Raw genomic sequence first — 18162 nt, 5'->3', positions numbered from 1 at the left:
CCTCCCCCTGACGCAGCGTCAGGCCGCAGGACCCAGAGCTACTCACGCACGCGCCTGCGTCCTTCTCGCGACGCTGGGGCTAGCGCGAGGCTTCACCTCCTGACCCGCGGCGTTTTATCACCAGGCTGCCGCCGGGGAGGGGTGAGTACGGGGCTGTGGGAAGCTTGAGAGCTGCAAAGAACCTTCCCGTAGCTGTGTGTTGGTGTCATTTTCTTATTCTTAGTTACTGCTGTTAATCTCTTCCTGGGCCTGACTCGTAAATTGCGCTTTATCCCAGGTGTGCACACGTGAGTAGGACAGGTGGTAGGTCGGAGAGGGGTCTGTGCTGCCGGTGGGTTCGGGCGTCCGCTGGGGTCTGGGGCGGTGTTCCCGGTGGGTCGGGGTGGGGGGGCAGTGGAGCGGTAACACAGTTGGTTTGGGGGGTTTCTCCCGCTGCTCCCCGGGAGAGGACAGAGGGGGGACCGTGGCAGCCCATGGGACCACCCAGTCTCTCTGCGTGCTTGCTCTCTGGTTCAGCATTCAGTTTTGTTTTGTCTCGGTTTATGAAGACGGGAAGTAAAACAGTACGTTTCTGTGATAATGGAATTGATCAAGCAGGAAAAAAAAAGTTTGCGCAGAAAGAGGAGGAATTATGGCACTGTGTTCTTGAGGTGCTGAGCTCTCGTAGAGACTCTGGTTTTAGATGGGGAAATGAGCCCATCGTCTATCATAACGGACATAATGAGAGATTGTGTGCATACGGATTATCAGTGTCTACACCAACCATACACTAATGATAATTAACCAGAATAGGAAATTGAGGCAATACTTACATGTTTACTGATCCTTGTTTAACTATGGGGGCATTTTGCTTTGGGCTTTAAACATTGTTTTTTAATGTTTGTTTATTTTTGAGAGAGAGAGACACAGACAGAGAGTGGGAGGGGCAGAGAGAGAAGGAGACACAGAATCTGAAGCAGCTCCAGGCACAGAGCCAGATGTGGGGCTCGAACCCATAAACCGCGAGGTCATGACCTGAGCTGAAGTCAGACGCTCAGGCGACTGAGCCATTCAGGGCCCCTAAACATTTTTTTTAACGTGTATTTAATCTGAAATTTGAACACTCTTATTATAAACAATAATGAAATCTAATGAAGACATGTTAATTTGGTTGGGGGTGCTAGGTAATTAGATCTATTAATGAAGCAATTGAATATTTTGAAGGCATTTCTAAAAAATTAGGGAACAAATATTCTTAGAGGAAGAAGTGAGTTTTACAGTAAAAAGTGCAAGCCACTGGAATTGCTCAAGATACAACATTTTCAAAACATTTACTTTTCTCTTCAAAAAAGATTGACAAAACTCTAGGAGATACTAGAGTTTTTTTTTCCCTCCTACTAATAAAGGAAAGCAGAAAATGTGCCTAACAACCATGAACCAGAACCAGTTTTTTGTGAAGAATGACATTTGTACCAATTCAAGAATAAATTGACATAAAAATGGAAATTTAAAATAAATCATATTTACCAAGGGGACAATATAAAAAGACAATCTAAATACAAAAGATTAATAGCTTGTAGGATATAATTGCTTACTTGCCAAATTAAATAAAAAACAACTGATTAATTGCAAGTCGAAGAGAACAAGAGTGTTTCTGACAATGAGACAAGGTCAAATACTTTCATTTGTATATCTGCTATGTACTTAAGTACTTTATACACCGATATTAGATGCTACATGTACATTTATATTAATTTAGTAAAATTAATGAGTATGAGAATCTGAGTCAATCATAAGTGCAATGAACAGGGTTTATATTTTTATTTGCAAACCTTGAATTCTTGAGGTAGTCATTGCTGTGTATGCATGACACAATTTCCTCTGTGAGTTGTAAGGTTTCTCAGTGGTTTCTGTCCCTGTATTTAGTAAATTCGTTTTGTTTGAAACAATGGTGCATTTATTTTATTTATTTGAGATGATCTGAGCTCTCCTTTATAGGGAGAGCATTGTTGCAGACATTGGTACGGGAAGCTCCAGGATGTCATTGGTGGAAGATACGGCTTCCTAACAGAGGTGTAATGAGCATGAGGACCTTTGTGAAGGCCAGGCGGCCCTTGCCGGGGACAAGGCGGGGAACCTGGAAAGCATCCAGGACTGAGCTCGATTAGGACCCCGTCATGGATGTAGGAGGGGAAGGATGTTCCCTTTGGAAAGGGTTGAGAAAGCTGTCGCTTTACATAGAAACAGTAATATTTTTTTTTTCAAACGTTTATTTATTTTTGAGACAGAGAGAGACAGAGCATGAACAGGGGAGGGGCAGAGAGAGAGGGAGACACAGAATCGGAAACAGGCTGCAGGCTCTGAGCGGTCAGCACAGAGTCCGACGCGGGGCTTGAACTCAGGGGCCATGAGATCATGACCTGAGCCGAAGTCGGACGCTTAACCGACCAAGCCACCCAGGCGCCCCTAGAAACAGTAATATTTATCTCTTATCATATTGCCACTCTAAACATAGTTATGAAAAACTGTTGTCATTTCGATATAGTGGTTCTTCCCTCAAATCTCCAAACTACCTAAAGTGGGATTTAGCCTGACCCTGACAGATTATAGCGAAAGAAGCTGATAGAAGAAAAAGAAAGAAAGAAAGAAAGAAAGAAAGAAAGAAAGAAAGAATAACATATCCTCTCTGTTGCTATTTTCCAATCTTTTCTACTCTTAACCTGCAAATGTTATCCCTAGAATTTTCCCCTTATTAAATGTCCTCATAGGAAAGGAACTGAAAATACCTATTTGAAGATTCTAAATCTGAATTACTGAGAAATGATCTTAGGCAGGATAGACCAGTGAGTCTCAGACTCTAGTGGTAGCATTTATCCAACTGTCTCTTCCCTACCAAACAAAGTAATGAAGAGAAAGGAAAACAAAATAAAACAAAACAAAGCAAAACAAACAAACAAACAAAAAAAGCAAAGCCAGGTGGCCGTGCTAAAAATTTGTAGCTTGAGGCCAGGCCCAGCTCCAGAGTTCCTGATTCCATACATCTGAGGTTGACCCAAAAATTAGCGTGGCTGTCATTCAGGAGATGCAACCGTATCATCCACTGTAAGACTTGAGACTGAATGCGCTAAACACTTCTGTCCATGAGAACTTTAGGCTGCTGACAGAGGTGGCCCTGGGTAAGCGATCTTTCTGGAGATGCTCCCATCTGTCTGCCCTACTGTCTCCCTCTCCTCCTGCATCTTTTCTGGCGAGAGGAACTCTTCATCCAGGTCTGTGGAGAGCCACTGGAGGGGCAGGAGGCCACTGGATGGAGGAAAAGAGGGGACATGGGAGGAGGGTCCCTGGAGAAATGCCCAAGCCAATTGCCCTTTCTTTATAATGTCACCAGGAACCAGTGCTGTGCAATGAGAAGACCCAACAACTAGAGACAAATTAGGACTCAGTGGGGCAGATAGTCTTCATTACAGCGCCATCTTGTTGGGAAAAAAAATCCTCGGTGGAATGACCTTCACACAACTGCATAAACTTATTTACAACATTCCAGAGTTCATCAGGCTCCCAGATAGGACGTGTGTATTTAGAGCCCATTATCGTGCCCTGAAAGCTACTCTTTTTATTTCTTTTTATTTTCTGAATGCGTTGAGTTCTGTTTGTGTTAATCTGTTCCTTTTGGGCGACGTTTGCTTTAGTTTCATGCTCTTTATTATCTCCCGTTGATTATTCTGTTCGTTACTTATTGTGCATTCATCTCTTCTCTCCTGAGTAACTTCAAGACAAAGTTACTACAGCCCAAGACAGCGGTTATGATGGGTGAGGCGCACGAAGGCGTTCCCAGTTCAAGTTAAACCATTGTCCTGGGGAGTCTGACAGACAAGGTCACTGCAGCCAGCAGCACTGTGGTGAGGGCAGGTGCCAGATCTCCTTCTCACACCAGACAGAGAGAAGGATGAGGAAGATGTCAGGTGAGGAGGGAGCACAGAGGAGAAGAAAGACCCTTGATGCCCATTGATGCTTCTCTGCTAGGCAGTTGAACGTTAGGGAGCAGGATGCCCCCTAGGGGATGTCCTTTGGGGTTAACACCCTTGGAAGGAGGAGAAAGCAGCTGTCCTGGGTTTCCTGGAGGTCCTAAACAGTCCCAGCGATGCACAGGGTGCTTGGAATTGAACTTGCTCCCCTTCGGGACTTGTATACGCTCATGTGCATCAGCCCCTGGAGGGTATGACCCCGGGAGAGGTGGCTGTCTGGAGGTCAGCATTCCCTGAAAGGGGCTGACACTGAACACTACCCACCGACCAGTCCATCCATGAAGGGGCATCTCCGTGGCACGTCTCCAATATCTACCAGGAGTGGCTGCACTGTTAGGAGTCCCCTGGTCTGGCTGCAGTACTGGCCGTAACGACCTGCTTGAGCTGCATGACCACACTGGGCTAATTCACTCATTTCTCATCTGCCCTGTTGGGAAGAGCTCTTCAAAGTCTATAAAGCACTTCCACACTCTCATTTTCCCCCTGGTGAGATTCACAGCAAAGGGACTGACAGTCGTTGAAAAGATTTAGCAACTGAGTTTGTGGTGTTTAAGTGATTTGTCAGATTACATGCCCGTATTAACGGGGGTAAGATTCAGAGTCCAAGGCCATACTCCTTTAGATTATGCCAAGAAGGGAGTGCTTGAACCCCCCATATGCCACTAGACAGGTGGGCTCATCAAAAGAGATCCTGTGAGTAAGAACATTTTGGAAAAAATGATTCAGCAGTCCCTTAGGTAGAGAGTCCCAACTTGCCATCATATTGGTGTAACTGTGAAGAATTGGCTCCAAAGCAAAGGTCGGTGGTGACAGTAGCTACGCACAGTCATGTCTGACACGGAGCCTGCTTTTCACTTGGCTGGTGGACCTCCAGTGTCCTGGGTCCTCTCCTTTCCTGCCACATCCCAGCACACGCCCTGTCCCGGGGCATCCCCCAGGCTCTCAGGCAGGTGCTGCCCCATCCCAGGAGTGCTCTCCAGTCCTCTTGTGCCCCACACCCCGTGTCTGCTGTCCCAGCATGTGCCCCACACTCTGTGTCCCAGCAGCCCGTAGACGGACTGTCAGGGCTCATCGTCAGAGCTGGCCCCGCCTCGTTCTCAGTGCCTCGGCAGCAAGATCCCAAATGTCCAGGTACCCTGCCACCGTGTCTTACCTAGAGTCGTGTCTCAGCCTTGGTGGTGAAAGCCGCGACCCATCACCCTACCCATCTGGCGGCAGCTTTGTCTTGGCTGCTCCTGAACCCCAAATCTGCTCAGTGGTGAGCACTTCCCATCCTTCCCAAAAGGCTTTGTGTGATTCCCTCCTTGGGGGAGGTTTTTTCAATGATGCCTTCCCCCTGCAAAGGTGTGGTCAGTGCCAACGGGAGGGAATTGCTTCCTTCCTCAAATGCAAGAGCTTGCTTTTTAAGAGGGAGGTGGGAAGTGAGGTAGAATCAGCTTTTATTGCAGAAAGAAAGTAAAAGTAAAAGTATCAGTAGACTATGCTTTCCCTTCAACTTTGGTGACGTTGAGATGATTTCGAAGGCCAGGTACAGGGCTCTCTGTCATCTTTGGCTTCCTTCCTTTTAGGGGGTCTCCACCTCCTTGCCTCCCGCACTCAAGCTGGCAGAACACAAGGGTTCTGCCTCGTGGGTTCTGAGTGGGGAGATCTGTATCCCAGTCACATATCTTACTCTCCGTGTACTTCCGACAAATCTGTGAGCCTTGGTTTCCCGGCTCCCTGGTATGAGTAAAGGTCTGTACAAGACCTACCTGAGTGGTGGGAGAATTCAACACCACGGTGGGTTTGAAGACGCGTCCCGCAATGTCAGCCGTTAACCAGTGTCCGTGTGAAGAGGCAGGTGAAATGTGCGGTGTGGGACTCTGAGAAGCAGAGATGTGGAGACCTGTACCCAGGGGGCCAGAAAGTCCACCGACGAGATGGTGGCAGAGTGCAGAGGGGACACAGGTTCAGTGACATCAGCTGTAGAGCAACCCGAAGGGCGCTTGCTGTGGCCACCGCTAGGGCACACGTCTGAATCCACAGATAGGAGAGTGAGAGCAAACCCCGTCAGGCACGGAGTCTGTCGTGTGCTCCCCTGGGTTCCATTCCTTATGTCTACACCTTCCTCATACAGCCTTCCCACCCCTGCATTCGACATCAGCATGCCCACTGCATTAGGGCTCTGCAGAGAATCAGAGCTAATAGGCTCCATATGATTTTTTATAAGAAATTGGCTTTCCCAGTTATGGGAGCTGAGAAGTCCCAAGACCTGTAGGGCAAGTGGGTGAGGTGGAGACCCATAAGGGCTGATGGTGTAGTTACGATCCACAGGCTGGCAGGCTCAAGACCCAGGGAGAGCTGATGTTTCAGTTTAAATCTTAAGGCAGGAAAAGCAGCAGCAACAATGACAACAGTGGAACTAATATCCCAATGTGAAGACAGACAGGCAGGAAGAGTTTTTTGCTACTCGGGAGAATGTCAGCATTTTTTTTTCTATTCAGGCCATCTACTGATTAGATATGTCCCACCCAGATTAGGGAGAGCAGTTTGCTTTACTTAGTTGATCTAAATGTTAATCACATTCACAAAGCACTGTCACAGAAATACCCAGGATACTGTTTGACCAAATATCTGGGCACTCTGTACCCACTCAAGTTGACACATGAAATTAACCACCACCTCACTTTACAGAGAAATTAACAGATTCTGAGTTAAGTGACTTACCCAGACCGCATAGCTACCAAGTTGTTAGCAAAGATTTGAACCCGGATATGCATACTTTGAGTTACTCTAGGTCGTCTCATTTGTGTGCATGATAACCGTTCAAATTAAATATTATATTGTCAATATAAATATTAAATTATTATTTAAAAGTATTTTTTAAGGTTTTTAGAGACAGAGACAGAGCGTGAGTGGGGGTGGGGCAGAGAGAGAGAGAGAGGGAGACACAGAATCTGAAGCAGGCTCCAGGCTCTGAGCTGTCAGCACAGAGCCTGACGCAAGGCCAGAACTCACAAACTGCGAGATCATGACCTGAGCCGAAGTCAGACACTCAACTGACTAAGCCACCCGGGTGCCCCTTAAGTTATTATTTTAATGTAAATAACAATAATATATTTTTACTATTTAAAAGACTTTTAAATCAAAATATTATTTCCTAGTTTCTTCTCAAGAAATGCCTCCTTACTTTTTGTTTTCTAGAAATGACCAGAAAAGTGAAACTTCTTAAAATGTTTGATGCACGACCTGAAATCACTAAGGAACATAAATTTAAGCTTGAGAACTATGACCCTAGAAACCAATGTCATATATGCCTTTCTTTTTTTTTTTAATGCTGTCTGTAGATAACAAGCATCTAGGAGGATTTTCATTCTTTTATTTAACATCTTATCCCCAGCACTCAGAACATGATTTCCCATATGAGTTCCCCATGAATGTATGTATGTTAAACTTTGTACTATTAAATAACTACATGAATAAATAAATGAGCAGCTTACATTTTATCTAAAAATTATCATGAACACAGCAAATTTAGAAAGCTCTAGAGTCACTGCACCTTCGTTGAGAGAGCAGTCTTCCTGAGTACTTGTTGAAATGGTGGTGATTTCTAGATGGGCCATCGCTAGTGTCGAAGGTAAACCACAGCCCACATCATTTTTAGCTTCTGACACTGCTGTTATAAGATGCGATCTTGCTGCCTGATAGCCTTGCATTAATTATTCACAAGCTCTTGTACTTCATTTGCTTTGCATCATTAACCTCTTAGAACGTGTCCCACTTTCCAGAGGTTGGTAAGCACGCAGTCATGACTCAAAATGCTGTGAGGATAAAGCACTATTTTGTGATATCCCTTTGACTCTTACCTACTAATGGCTTTATTTTGTTTCTTGCAGTGAAAAAGGCAATTGAATTGAAGTCAAGAGGAGTCAAGATGATGCCCAGCAAGGACAGTAGTCATAAAAACTCCGTCTGTAAGTCCTCTTTTCTTTCTATATGAGGATTGATATGTCAATTAGAGGGGACACAGAGGAGAGAATGGATGCATCCTGGAGAAGTAATCCTATAAACTGCTTTTCTCGCTTCCCCTCTTTCTACTTTTCTACCTGCGAAAGTATTTGCTGGAAGAAAGAACGTGCACTGGCTTCACATTGTTGGGGAAGAATGTCCTGTTGACATGGTCCTAAATGAATCCGCTAAGTGTGTTTCAAATCTGTCTTGACTCTCTGCTCTCAATGGTCACTATGAGGCTGGACCTTCCGATTTCTCTCATGAATAAGTGTTCCACTGCTAGCATTTGATCCCTGCTTCCCTCCATTCTTGTATGGATCTTTAGGATACGGAAGTCTGGTCTTACCATTTTCCTGTTATGATGTTCTCGATCATCTGTCTCCTGAAGAATAAAATAGCTTTAGGGCAAATCCTGAGTTCTTCCAAAGAGGAAATACGTACATATATATACATGTACATAAAGACCACATGTATACAGGCTCCATTTGCATATGCCTGGCACGTGGTAGTACTCTGTCACTAGCTGTTGGATGACGGGAGGGGTCTCCTACCACCTACTTTTCTAGTGTCTTCTCCTGGAAGTCTCTCGTTATTCCTCAGCTGAAGGGACCACCTTGCCGTGCCTTGGATGATGTCACAGTGCCTCTCTGCCAGAAGTAACCTGCCTCCCTTCACTGAACGCAGAAACCCATGTCATGCTTAGAGACTCCCCTCCCCATCTGAAGGCTCTCCTGACTCCCAGGCATGGTTAGTTGGTCCCTCGTTTGGTTCTTACCTCTGTGACATCATTTATTTTGTCAGTTTCACGGTGCGTTTACCTGTCCTACGAAATGCAGCTCCGCAGGCCCCATGGTGATACCCAGGCGGGTTCATTTCCGGTGTGGTCCTTGCTCAGGCACCATTGTTCCTTTTAGGACTTTCAAGCTGTCGAGTTGCCTTTTCTGTTCATTCCTGGTGACTTCTTCTGGTGTCCCTACTTACCTGCTCTCTTTGTGCTCCTTGTCCAGTGTTTGGGATCTACGCATTTTATCCATTTTCCCACTGCCTAGCATTTAGTAGAGATGGAAATCTTGGCATGGACATCTTGAGCTCCCTCAGCCCAACCAGCTCTGATTTTATCTGCGTGATGTATTGGGCTTCTGCATGAAGTTTTCTCCATGACAGATACTCTACAACAGCTAATAAATAAGCAAAAATAGCAATATAAATCTTTTAAAAATCACTTTGTAGAATGACCTACTTTTGCTCAGTATCCCATTTGTATGGTATCCTACTCATTGCCTGTGGAACAGGGTCCATTGACTATACGATGACCCTGTTCCCTGGCCACTGAAGAGGACAGAGAAGTAGACTCAGACTCCTAGGATGTAAGTGTCAGATACAGGGTATGTCTTAGATCTCTCAGGCTACCATAACAAAGTACCCTAGATTGGGTGGTTTCAATTTATGTCACATGGTTCTAGAGGCTGGAAAGTCTGAGATCAAGGCAGAATGAAGTTCTGATGAGGATTGCTTCCTGGTTTATAGAGAGATAGCTGTCGTCTCTTATATCCTTATATGGTGGAGGGAGAAATCATCTCTCCTGTCCCTTATCAAGGCACTTATCCCATCATGAAGGTTCATGCTTACCTCCTTACCTTCCAAAGGCCCACATCCGGATACCATCACACTGGAGGTTAGGATTTCAATAAAACAATTTTGAGAGGATGCAAAGATTCAGTCTATCAAAGGACGTATTACTAGAACCCTGACTAACCCAGGTCCTTAGGTACCACACACACACAAAGTCAATCTGTAAATATTTTCATTACACTTTCTGTTTGATAATCACGGAAAGTGCCGTTCAAATCAGATTGGACTAAAAAAAAATGGAATCCAGATGAAGGCAGAAAACAACTAAGTGACAGAGAAAGAAAGGAAGGGTGTTATTAATAAAGTTTTGATAGTTTTTATTGCTAGCTTTTAATTCTGGATGTTCAGTAGGGTAGGGGATGTGGTATTTATAATAGTTTTGTACTTTACATTTTACAGTTGAACACCTTACAGAGATGACCCACAGTAATGTAGAACCACACAGCTGCTGAACCTCCCCATTACATCAGTATTAGGTCAACACCGAACTTCTCTGCTAGAGCAAAATGTAGACGGAAGCTATCTTTGTAAAGAGAATGTCTCTCTGTCCTTATCTGAACATGAAGTGACAAAGGCCTGATTACTCACTTGGTGTGAAAAAGGATGCTGTCCTTTCTCCAAACAGCATTAAACTTGGTTTTGGTTGTGAGACATGAGAGTTAATTATTAGAAAAAAATGAGGATCGAAGAAACTGAGGGCCTTCTGAGGTCCACGATATAATAAATAATAAAATGTTATTTACACAGAAGTCGTGGCCAGAAAACTAAGTGACGTGTTTGCTAGAGAAACGGACTTGGACTTTGAAGACAAGGATTCCGTGGTTGTAAAAGTATGAAGGGTAGCCAAGATCAGGTTTCGTCATTTGTGAAATTAAAACAATAACATTTTAATTAATGCTTAATTTAACGTTTTAATATGGTCAAGTGGGTAAAGCAAGGTGTTTATAGATTGCCCTCTCCAGTATACGTCGTGTGATGGGCATTCAGCAAACCACACCATGAGGAACTGGATTTTCTCTGATGAAAAGAACCCTTTAGTAAGTAATCCCGCCTCACATTATTCTCCTCCAGAGGGGGCATCTGGTTCCTGTTGGGACCCTGTTTAGGTTGCTAGAAACTGCTCAAGATTCTGATCATCCACACAGGGCAAACTACCCAAAGATTCAGGTGTTTGAAGAGAAACAAACAGAGAAAACACTAGACAAGGCAAGGAACCATGCCTTCTGGCAATGTCGATCCAAGCCTCCCCAAGTGCCAGGAAGAGAGACAGATACCTGGCTGGGGAAACAGAAAGATTTGACAGACTCCCTCAAGGAATTCACGGTTTAATGATGAAAGGCTCATATAATTAGAGCAGTTAGGTCACTAGAGTGCTGGAACGAGGTGACGTGTACTATGTTTTATAGCAAGACTAAGCAAGGATTTTATCACTTGTATGTTAGGGAAGTTTGTACAGATCTATAGTGGCTGGTGCATAGGTTAAAAGCAGATTCCCCTTTTCATCGGATAGACAACCAGTGCCTGTATTGAGGTCCATTTTCCAGCCACTTAGCACACATCCCTTGGGCCAGCGTGCATTTCCTTCCTAGACCTGCCTTGGTTCTCCGTTTGGTCCGAGACCAGCTCCATGAGAGCAGAGTGCTCCCAGCCGGCAAAGCCCTTCCCAGCTGGTGCCTTTACAGGATCACACGCTGCACTTCCTCCTCCCCAATAGCCCAGCTAACGAGCACTTAGCACGTATATAGTGACTAAATAAATGAAAAAGGGGAGAACACAGGAGAGGCTCATTTTCCCCCATTGTGGAACAAAAGCCCTACATATCCTCTCTTCTCCATGGGATTGATGAGTCTTCTGTGAATTTTGCTCTGGAATCTATATTGGTCGGTTTCTTTATCCAGCCCTGGTTTCATGTTACCAATTAACCCCTTAGTCATTCACATCTGTCCTTCACATGCACAAACGTGATCACATAGTACAGGGGGTGGGCACAAGCGGGGATATTTTAGCCCTTCTACATAATGAGGGCAATTAATTTCCTCCATTACCTTGTAGAGTGGAATGATGTACAAGTTTGTTTTTTCATCAGGTTCATTCATTATTGATTAATAAGTGTTTTCAAAAAATCTCAGAGGTAATTAAGGTATTCATTCTGCCTATTGCTCTCCATTTCTAATCATTTTAAGCTTTGGCAAGATTGCAACATAAATGGGGAGCATCACTCAGCAGAAGGGCATCTGGAGGAAGCTCAGTGACTGTTCCACCCTGAGCTTCCCTGCTGTTTCCCAGTGACATGGGGTTCGCCTTTCTTCTGAGAACAGACCCTCTCAACACCAAGTGGTAATTAAATTGTCACTGCCTATTTTAAAACGGCGGTAACGGTAGACACAGTATGTCTTTCTCTTCTGAATCTTGACAGTCGCCTACGTGGGATACAGTGTTAGCAGCCCCCCATGGGAGAACCAGGAGCCTGGACGATCCGTTAGTGCCCTTCTAACTCCAAAATATAAAAATCTGTAGGGAGGAGGGTAAACGAAAACTTTGGTTGTTATTTTTCAGCTAGAGATTGTTTTCCCCCTGTAAAGTTAAGGACAAATGACTTTACAAACTCCACATTGATTTGTTGTAACTCACTCAGATGTATTGATGGCCCATGCTGTGTACTGAGCACAGCGGTCACAACAGTGGATACCCAAGCAGGGTAGGACATTGATGCGGAATCATTATTTAATGTAAAATAGAAGAAAACACTACGGAAAAATTGAACAGTATAATGCATTACCTTATAAACCCTTGGGTAAAAATAACAACAGAACATTATAAAATAAATGACCCTAGAATTCTCCTACATTTGACTGTAAACCATTTATTTCATTGCCTTTGTGTCTATGGATAATCAATATTTTTTTTCTACCTTGAAAAATAAAAATACCTGAAGCAAAATAGTCCAAGTTGCCAAATAGACAGTCCTGTTAATGAAAAGCAATTGATCAGGTATCGTCTTCTATAATGATACTCAGTAGTTCCATTTTTTCCCTCTGGCTTTTCTTTTGAGTCAGAAATAATTATTTGGAAAGGCAGATTTTAACATTTTTGTAGCTCTGTTTTTAGAATGACACAGCAAAATGATGCCTTAACCACTCTATACAGCTAGAGATACAATCACAACTATATAACGTCTGATTTACCTTTTTAACACACATGACTGGTTAATCCATTTTCTAAAATATACCCTTATAAATGACTTTCCATCTGTCTGGGGTCATACTGCATTTATCCCCTTATCACTATAATTGCTACACTCATAGTGTTCATTTTCTTAAGTTTGGAAAAATTTAAGAGTGTGTGGGATATACCTGTGAAATATTCTCTTGTTACTTATATTCTGATGTGCGGTGAAGAAAAAAAAAGGGATTAATCTTGTGTCTTGCCTAGTTTCTTGCCTTCTTGTTTGACGCTAAGCTTAGTGATGTTATCACCAAGGGCTCAGCCCAAGGACACTCTCCTGTCAGCCCTCTCTCTGCCAACGGTGACTGGCGTAAGCTAGGAAAACAGCAACCGTGAATTCTCATTAATGGAGTTAAAACAAGAGATGAAGAAAAGGCAGACCATCCCAATAACTGTCTTGGTTTGGAAAGCAGTTCCTGTGCGATCACTGGAACGGAATGAGCTGTGTTTGGCTTAGCGTCCTGGACTGCCGTCTGGATTTCCAGACTCTGACATCCGGCTGCCACGCAAAGTGTGCGCGCCCCCGTGTCAGGGACGTCTCTCGGACCGGGCCGTTCCTTTTCCTCGCCGGGGACCCGGAGCCTGGTGCCGGCCCTCTCTCCGGCAGCCAGCAGGCCTGCGCCCTCCCAGCCATCATAGGCCGGCCGTTTCTCCTTCGCTCCCGGCCACCATGGTCCCCGGCCGGCCCGCGGTGTTACCGCGTCTGCCTCCCCCAGCCTCCCGTCCGCCTGCTTCCCCGCGGCGGGTCACGCTGCCGCGAGCCCTCTGGGCGACACGACGGTGGCTTCCATGCACTGTACTCCGTCCCCTCCGCCTCTTGCCCTCCTCCACTGGTCGGGACGTGTTTCTTCAAAGCCGCCCGCATCTTCCGCCTGGCTCCGCTCCTGTTTCCTTAGTTTGAAACGATGCTCTCGGAGGACTCTCATCCCTCTCTCCCTTTGGCGAATCTCTCAGAATTTACCTTTTCTGAAAGACTCACTGGCCATCCTGCTTCCACAGGTCTTGCCCGCCCGTTGTCGTATCCCTCGTGTTCTTCGCTCTGGTTTCTGTGCACCACTCGCCATGACCTATCCCATCCACCACGCGTGTGTATTTACGCTCTGCTTGCGGGGCGTGTGTGCGTGTATTTGGATGTGCGTGTCTGTGTGTCCTTATTCCTGTCTCCCCCCCCCCCCCAAAACTAGAATATAAACGAGGCTAGAGCTTTCCTTCTCCTTTCTTCGCCGATATCTACAAGTCGCTAGCAGAGTCACATGCACACAGAAGTTGCTCAAAACGCTTGTCCATTGAACGCCTGAGTGTCCTAGTTACGTGGTAGCCTGGAGCAGTGTGACAGTCGTGCTCACACTTTTCTTCAGTGACGTCATTGTATCCCACATCTCATTCATGTACACAGTAGTCACACATTGAGGAAAGACCAAGAGCTTAGGGCTGTTCAGAATATGTTCCTTCCCCAGAGGAAGTTACAGCCAACTGGTATTTCTGGTTATGTAAATATTTATCAGACAGAGCCTGTCGTAATAAAGGTGGCAACATTTAGTGAGCTTTGAGTAAAGGTACAAGTTTATTTTTCCAAACAGCAGCACATCGACCCATAAAAAGTAAGAATCTACAGAAAGTTAGGATGTGAGACAATTACATTAGTCACGTACTATGCCACCAGCCAAGTCACCACACCTTCTATACGAGACCTCTTTAACGGCTGGGTCACTTGAATATCTCACGTATAGACATGCGCTTGGCATTGGTCGAAAGTATGCTGCATTATCAAAATCACACGTATTACATGAAAACGACCCTGTTGATTGAATCACACATCAATGGCAGTAACATTCTGTAGTCTTAGAACGTGATACCCACATTTTCACTGTGAGGAATTGATTTTCTTCAAGTGTCTGTTATGAGTTACTAACAAGTAGTAAACTCTCATTGTCAGTCTAGATTTTGTGCTCTAGGAGGTCAGCGACCACTCTGTGGTGCACCCATTTCCTCCCGGCACTACTGAGTGAGTCTGCATGTCAGTGGATCGCGGACTGGGACGTGCCTGCTTTTCGAGAGGTCGTTTAAAGAATGCAATGGCGAGAGGCGGACAGCCTGTCTCCTGTGTACCCGCCCAGGTTCAGAGCTGCAGGGGGCTGGGATGCAGGGAGGGGCAAGGGAAGGAGAGTGTGTGAGGCGATGAATAACCCTGAGTAGCCCACTTAATTCACCTCCGAGGCAAGGCTACCTGGGGAACAGAATCATCCAGCTGGTCAGGATGCTGTGTGGTTTCCACCCCTGAGACTTTATTCCGGAAATAATTTTCATCTGGCCCAGTACCTGCATATGTTCTTGTTCTGTTCACCCCCGCATGAATCATCTTCAAAAATTAAAATGATCTGCTTTACCCATTCCCCCCAAAAAAGCATGCTTTCCTTCCCAATACTGTTGTTAGAGTCACTACACGTATCATTAAATGGCCAGCCGCCCTGCCCATCATCCGGCTTTGTTTTTAGGGGACCTTCGTGCTCTATTATTAATGGGTGATTTGTCTGAATGGTTGCAGACTACGGTGATTTGTAATCCCACTACAGAAAAAGCCATGCCTGCTTTCTCTTTGCTGGGTTTCCAGCACTAAGTGCTCTAGGTCTTGCTTCGTAGCGGATTTTGACAGTAGGAAAAATAATAGCCCCATTAACCTCTAACAGTTGTATAAAGGCTTAATAAAACACGAGGGATAATTGCCCCAATCTACTGTGTTCTATCATAAAACGTGGTAAGAGGGAGTTTTGCAATTGTGAAAGATCCTTGTTTTCTTAACAAATGTAGCACGAATCCCCACGTAGCACGAACATGCTAGATTTCATGAATTGCTTCATAAATCAGGTAAGTAAATTATGCTTGCAGTTTCTACACAGGCCTTTGTCACTGCAGGAACTAAAATATCTTTCAAAGTGCTGTGGGAACCCCGGCTGCAGAGGGGAGTGCTGTCTGGAAACAGGGTAGGAACAGCCACTGGTAACTAGGAGGAGAAGAAGGTGGCTCATCAATTATTTAACACACCACTTACACAGATAATTGCTTAAGTAACCAGGAAAAAGAAAGGACCTATGAAAATATGTAAAATAAGATACAGCTTGATTGGATCAGAGACAGTTAAATGGTACTGTAACCCTAATAGGAAGTAAAATGCTTTTTCAGTGATTTCAGCGTACAATTATGGAGCGTAATTGATTAACTAAAGGGAAAAAAAACTCACTTTGCAAAGCGACTGAAGAATGCATTATTTTGTTTGAGAGAGCTCGCAGATGGCTGCAGCTCTGACAGGACAGGATGCATCGTAGCATTTCCGTCATTTGTTTTTTGAGAAGCCCAGCATATCACATGTTGGGTTTGTGTTTTCATCAAACTTTATAAAACAACTTAACTTTCCAAAATAATTGGATGAGAACGGAGTGCCGAAGAACCGTAAGGCTCTGGAGCCTTGTGGGATTATTGGTGTTTGGGTGTCAGTACAGTTAAAATAATTCCAGCAGCAGTTAGAAGGAATCACCTTTCTGTTGGCATTAAATTACCTTACATGATGGAATGTTTGCTAGTGAGTAACTTCCATCAGAAACTAAAGAGGAAGATAATTAATCATGGTAACTCCTTTATGAATTCAGTGAAAGCCCTCCATTTTACACATGAGGAAATTGAGTCCGTGAGTTAAATTAATTAGCCTCACGATAAAGACAGAAGAGCTGGAGCTAAAAATCAAGTACTCAGAACATCAAGGGGAATTCAGAAAAAAAAAAAGAAATACACATCCCTGAAGCCCCATCATTTTATTTAAATCACATTTTGAAGGTGCCAGGAGGAAACTGAAAATATTTGCAGATTAAGTCCTTTGAGTGCGTATAACATTACAGAATCATAGCATTACAATGGACTTCCAGTTTTTGGGGAGAAATCACTTTGCCCAGACTTGGTAACTTTGCCTCGCTGAATGAGAAATTTAGATAAATGAACTGATGTTGACCAAGCGGTGATTATGCTGATAATTTATGTTGATTTTAAGGAAGGCGATTAGCATGTTCAGTAACATGGAAAATACAAGAAGCAGCATAGGTACCGCATGTGTCTAGATTGATGGAGAAGTAGAAACACCCACTTTTCTTCAGTGATTCAGGGAAAGCCTGTTGGGAAGACATGGGCACATTCAGATTCGCTCCGGCGAACTCATGCCCTGCCCGTATTACAGGTGATCCTCCAAAGCCTCGAACACCTGTCATGTGCCCTACAGTGCCTTTGTAACATTTTACTTGTTGCCAGTCTCTCTTTTTGACTGTTTGTTTTGAAATAATTCTAGATTCCCAGGAACTTGCAATAAAGTCTACAAGGAGCGCTTGTACCTTCACTGTTGTCCTGAATGGTAACATCTCCCCTGTCTGGAACGCAGTAGCACAGTGGGTCCAGTGACTTGGGGACAGTCCACAGAACTGATTCGATTTCACCAGTTCACGTGTGTGTGTGTGTGTGTGTGTGTGTGTGTGCGTGCGTGCGCAGCTCCGTGCGGTCGTATCACGTCTGTGGGTTCTTGGGGCAACTGTGATCACGGTACAGAACTCCCTGTGAACAGCACACGTCTATTCTCCACCTGTCACTTTGCTGTTTTAAGGGTATCTTGTTCATGGAGCCATGAAGTGTGTAACCATTTGTGACCGGCATGTGCCGCTAGCACAACTTCCTTGCCATCCACCCAAGTGTTTGTATGTAAAGTTTGCTCCTTTTTCTTGCCATGTGGTGTCCCATGGCTTCCCTGTACCCTGGGTTGTTCCTCCTTTGTCTTGTTGAAGGATGTTGGGTGTCTTTCTGATTTGGGGCTTTTAGGAACAAGATGCTAAGAATGGCTTTTGCATGAACACGGGTTTTTATTTCTCTTGGATAAATGCCAAGAAATGTAATTGCTGGGTCATACATGACCTGTATGCATATGATATTTGCATATATTGATTTATGAGAAATTGCCAGACCTATTTCCGGAGCACCTGTATCGTTTTACACCCTCACAAGCAGTGCATGTGTGAATCCATTTCCCAGCGGCCTCAGCAGCACTCGGTGTTAGGACTAACAACAACAATAACAACAACAAAATTGGCCATTCTGAGAAGTAGGCAGTGATATCTCATTATGGTCTTAATTTGCATTTCCTTAGTGGCCGATGATGTTGGAGATCACTTCGCGTGCTCATCTGCCATCTGGGCACCTTCTCCAGTGACATGTTAGCCCACATAGTTCACCCACTTTCTGTTTGGATTGTTTTGGTTGTTTGTTTGTTTTTCTTGTTGAG

General features: G+C 44.6%; 1 protein-coding gene across 5 annotated transcripts in view; it reads left to right on the top strand.

Moving 5' to 3' along the window:
* CSMD1 (CUB and Sushi multiple domains 1) overlaps window positions 1-18162 on the top strand; it is a 2022178-nt gene that overhangs the window by 1335857 nt on the left and 668159 nt on the right. For all 5 annotated transcript variants that reach the window (XM_045451804.1, XM_045451793.1, XM_045451792.1 and 2 more), the window contains one exon: window positions 7880-7957. In XM_045451804.1, coding sequence (XP_045307760.1) covers window positions 7880-7957 — 78 coding nt within the window. The remainder of the gene's footprint in view (window positions 1-7879; window positions 7958-18162) is intronic.

The sequence above is a fragment of the Leopardus geoffroyi genome, chromosome B1 (genome assembly GCF_018350155.1).
Source record: "Leopardus geoffroyi isolate Oge1 chromosome B1, O.geoffroyi_Oge1_pat1.0, whole genome shotgun sequence".
Lineage (NCBI taxonomy): Eukaryota > Metazoa > Chordata > Mammalia > Carnivora > Felidae > Leopardus > Leopardus geoffroyi.
The sequence above is the reverse complement of the archived record's forward strand: the minus strand, read 5'-3'. Positions and strand labels throughout refer to the sequence as shown.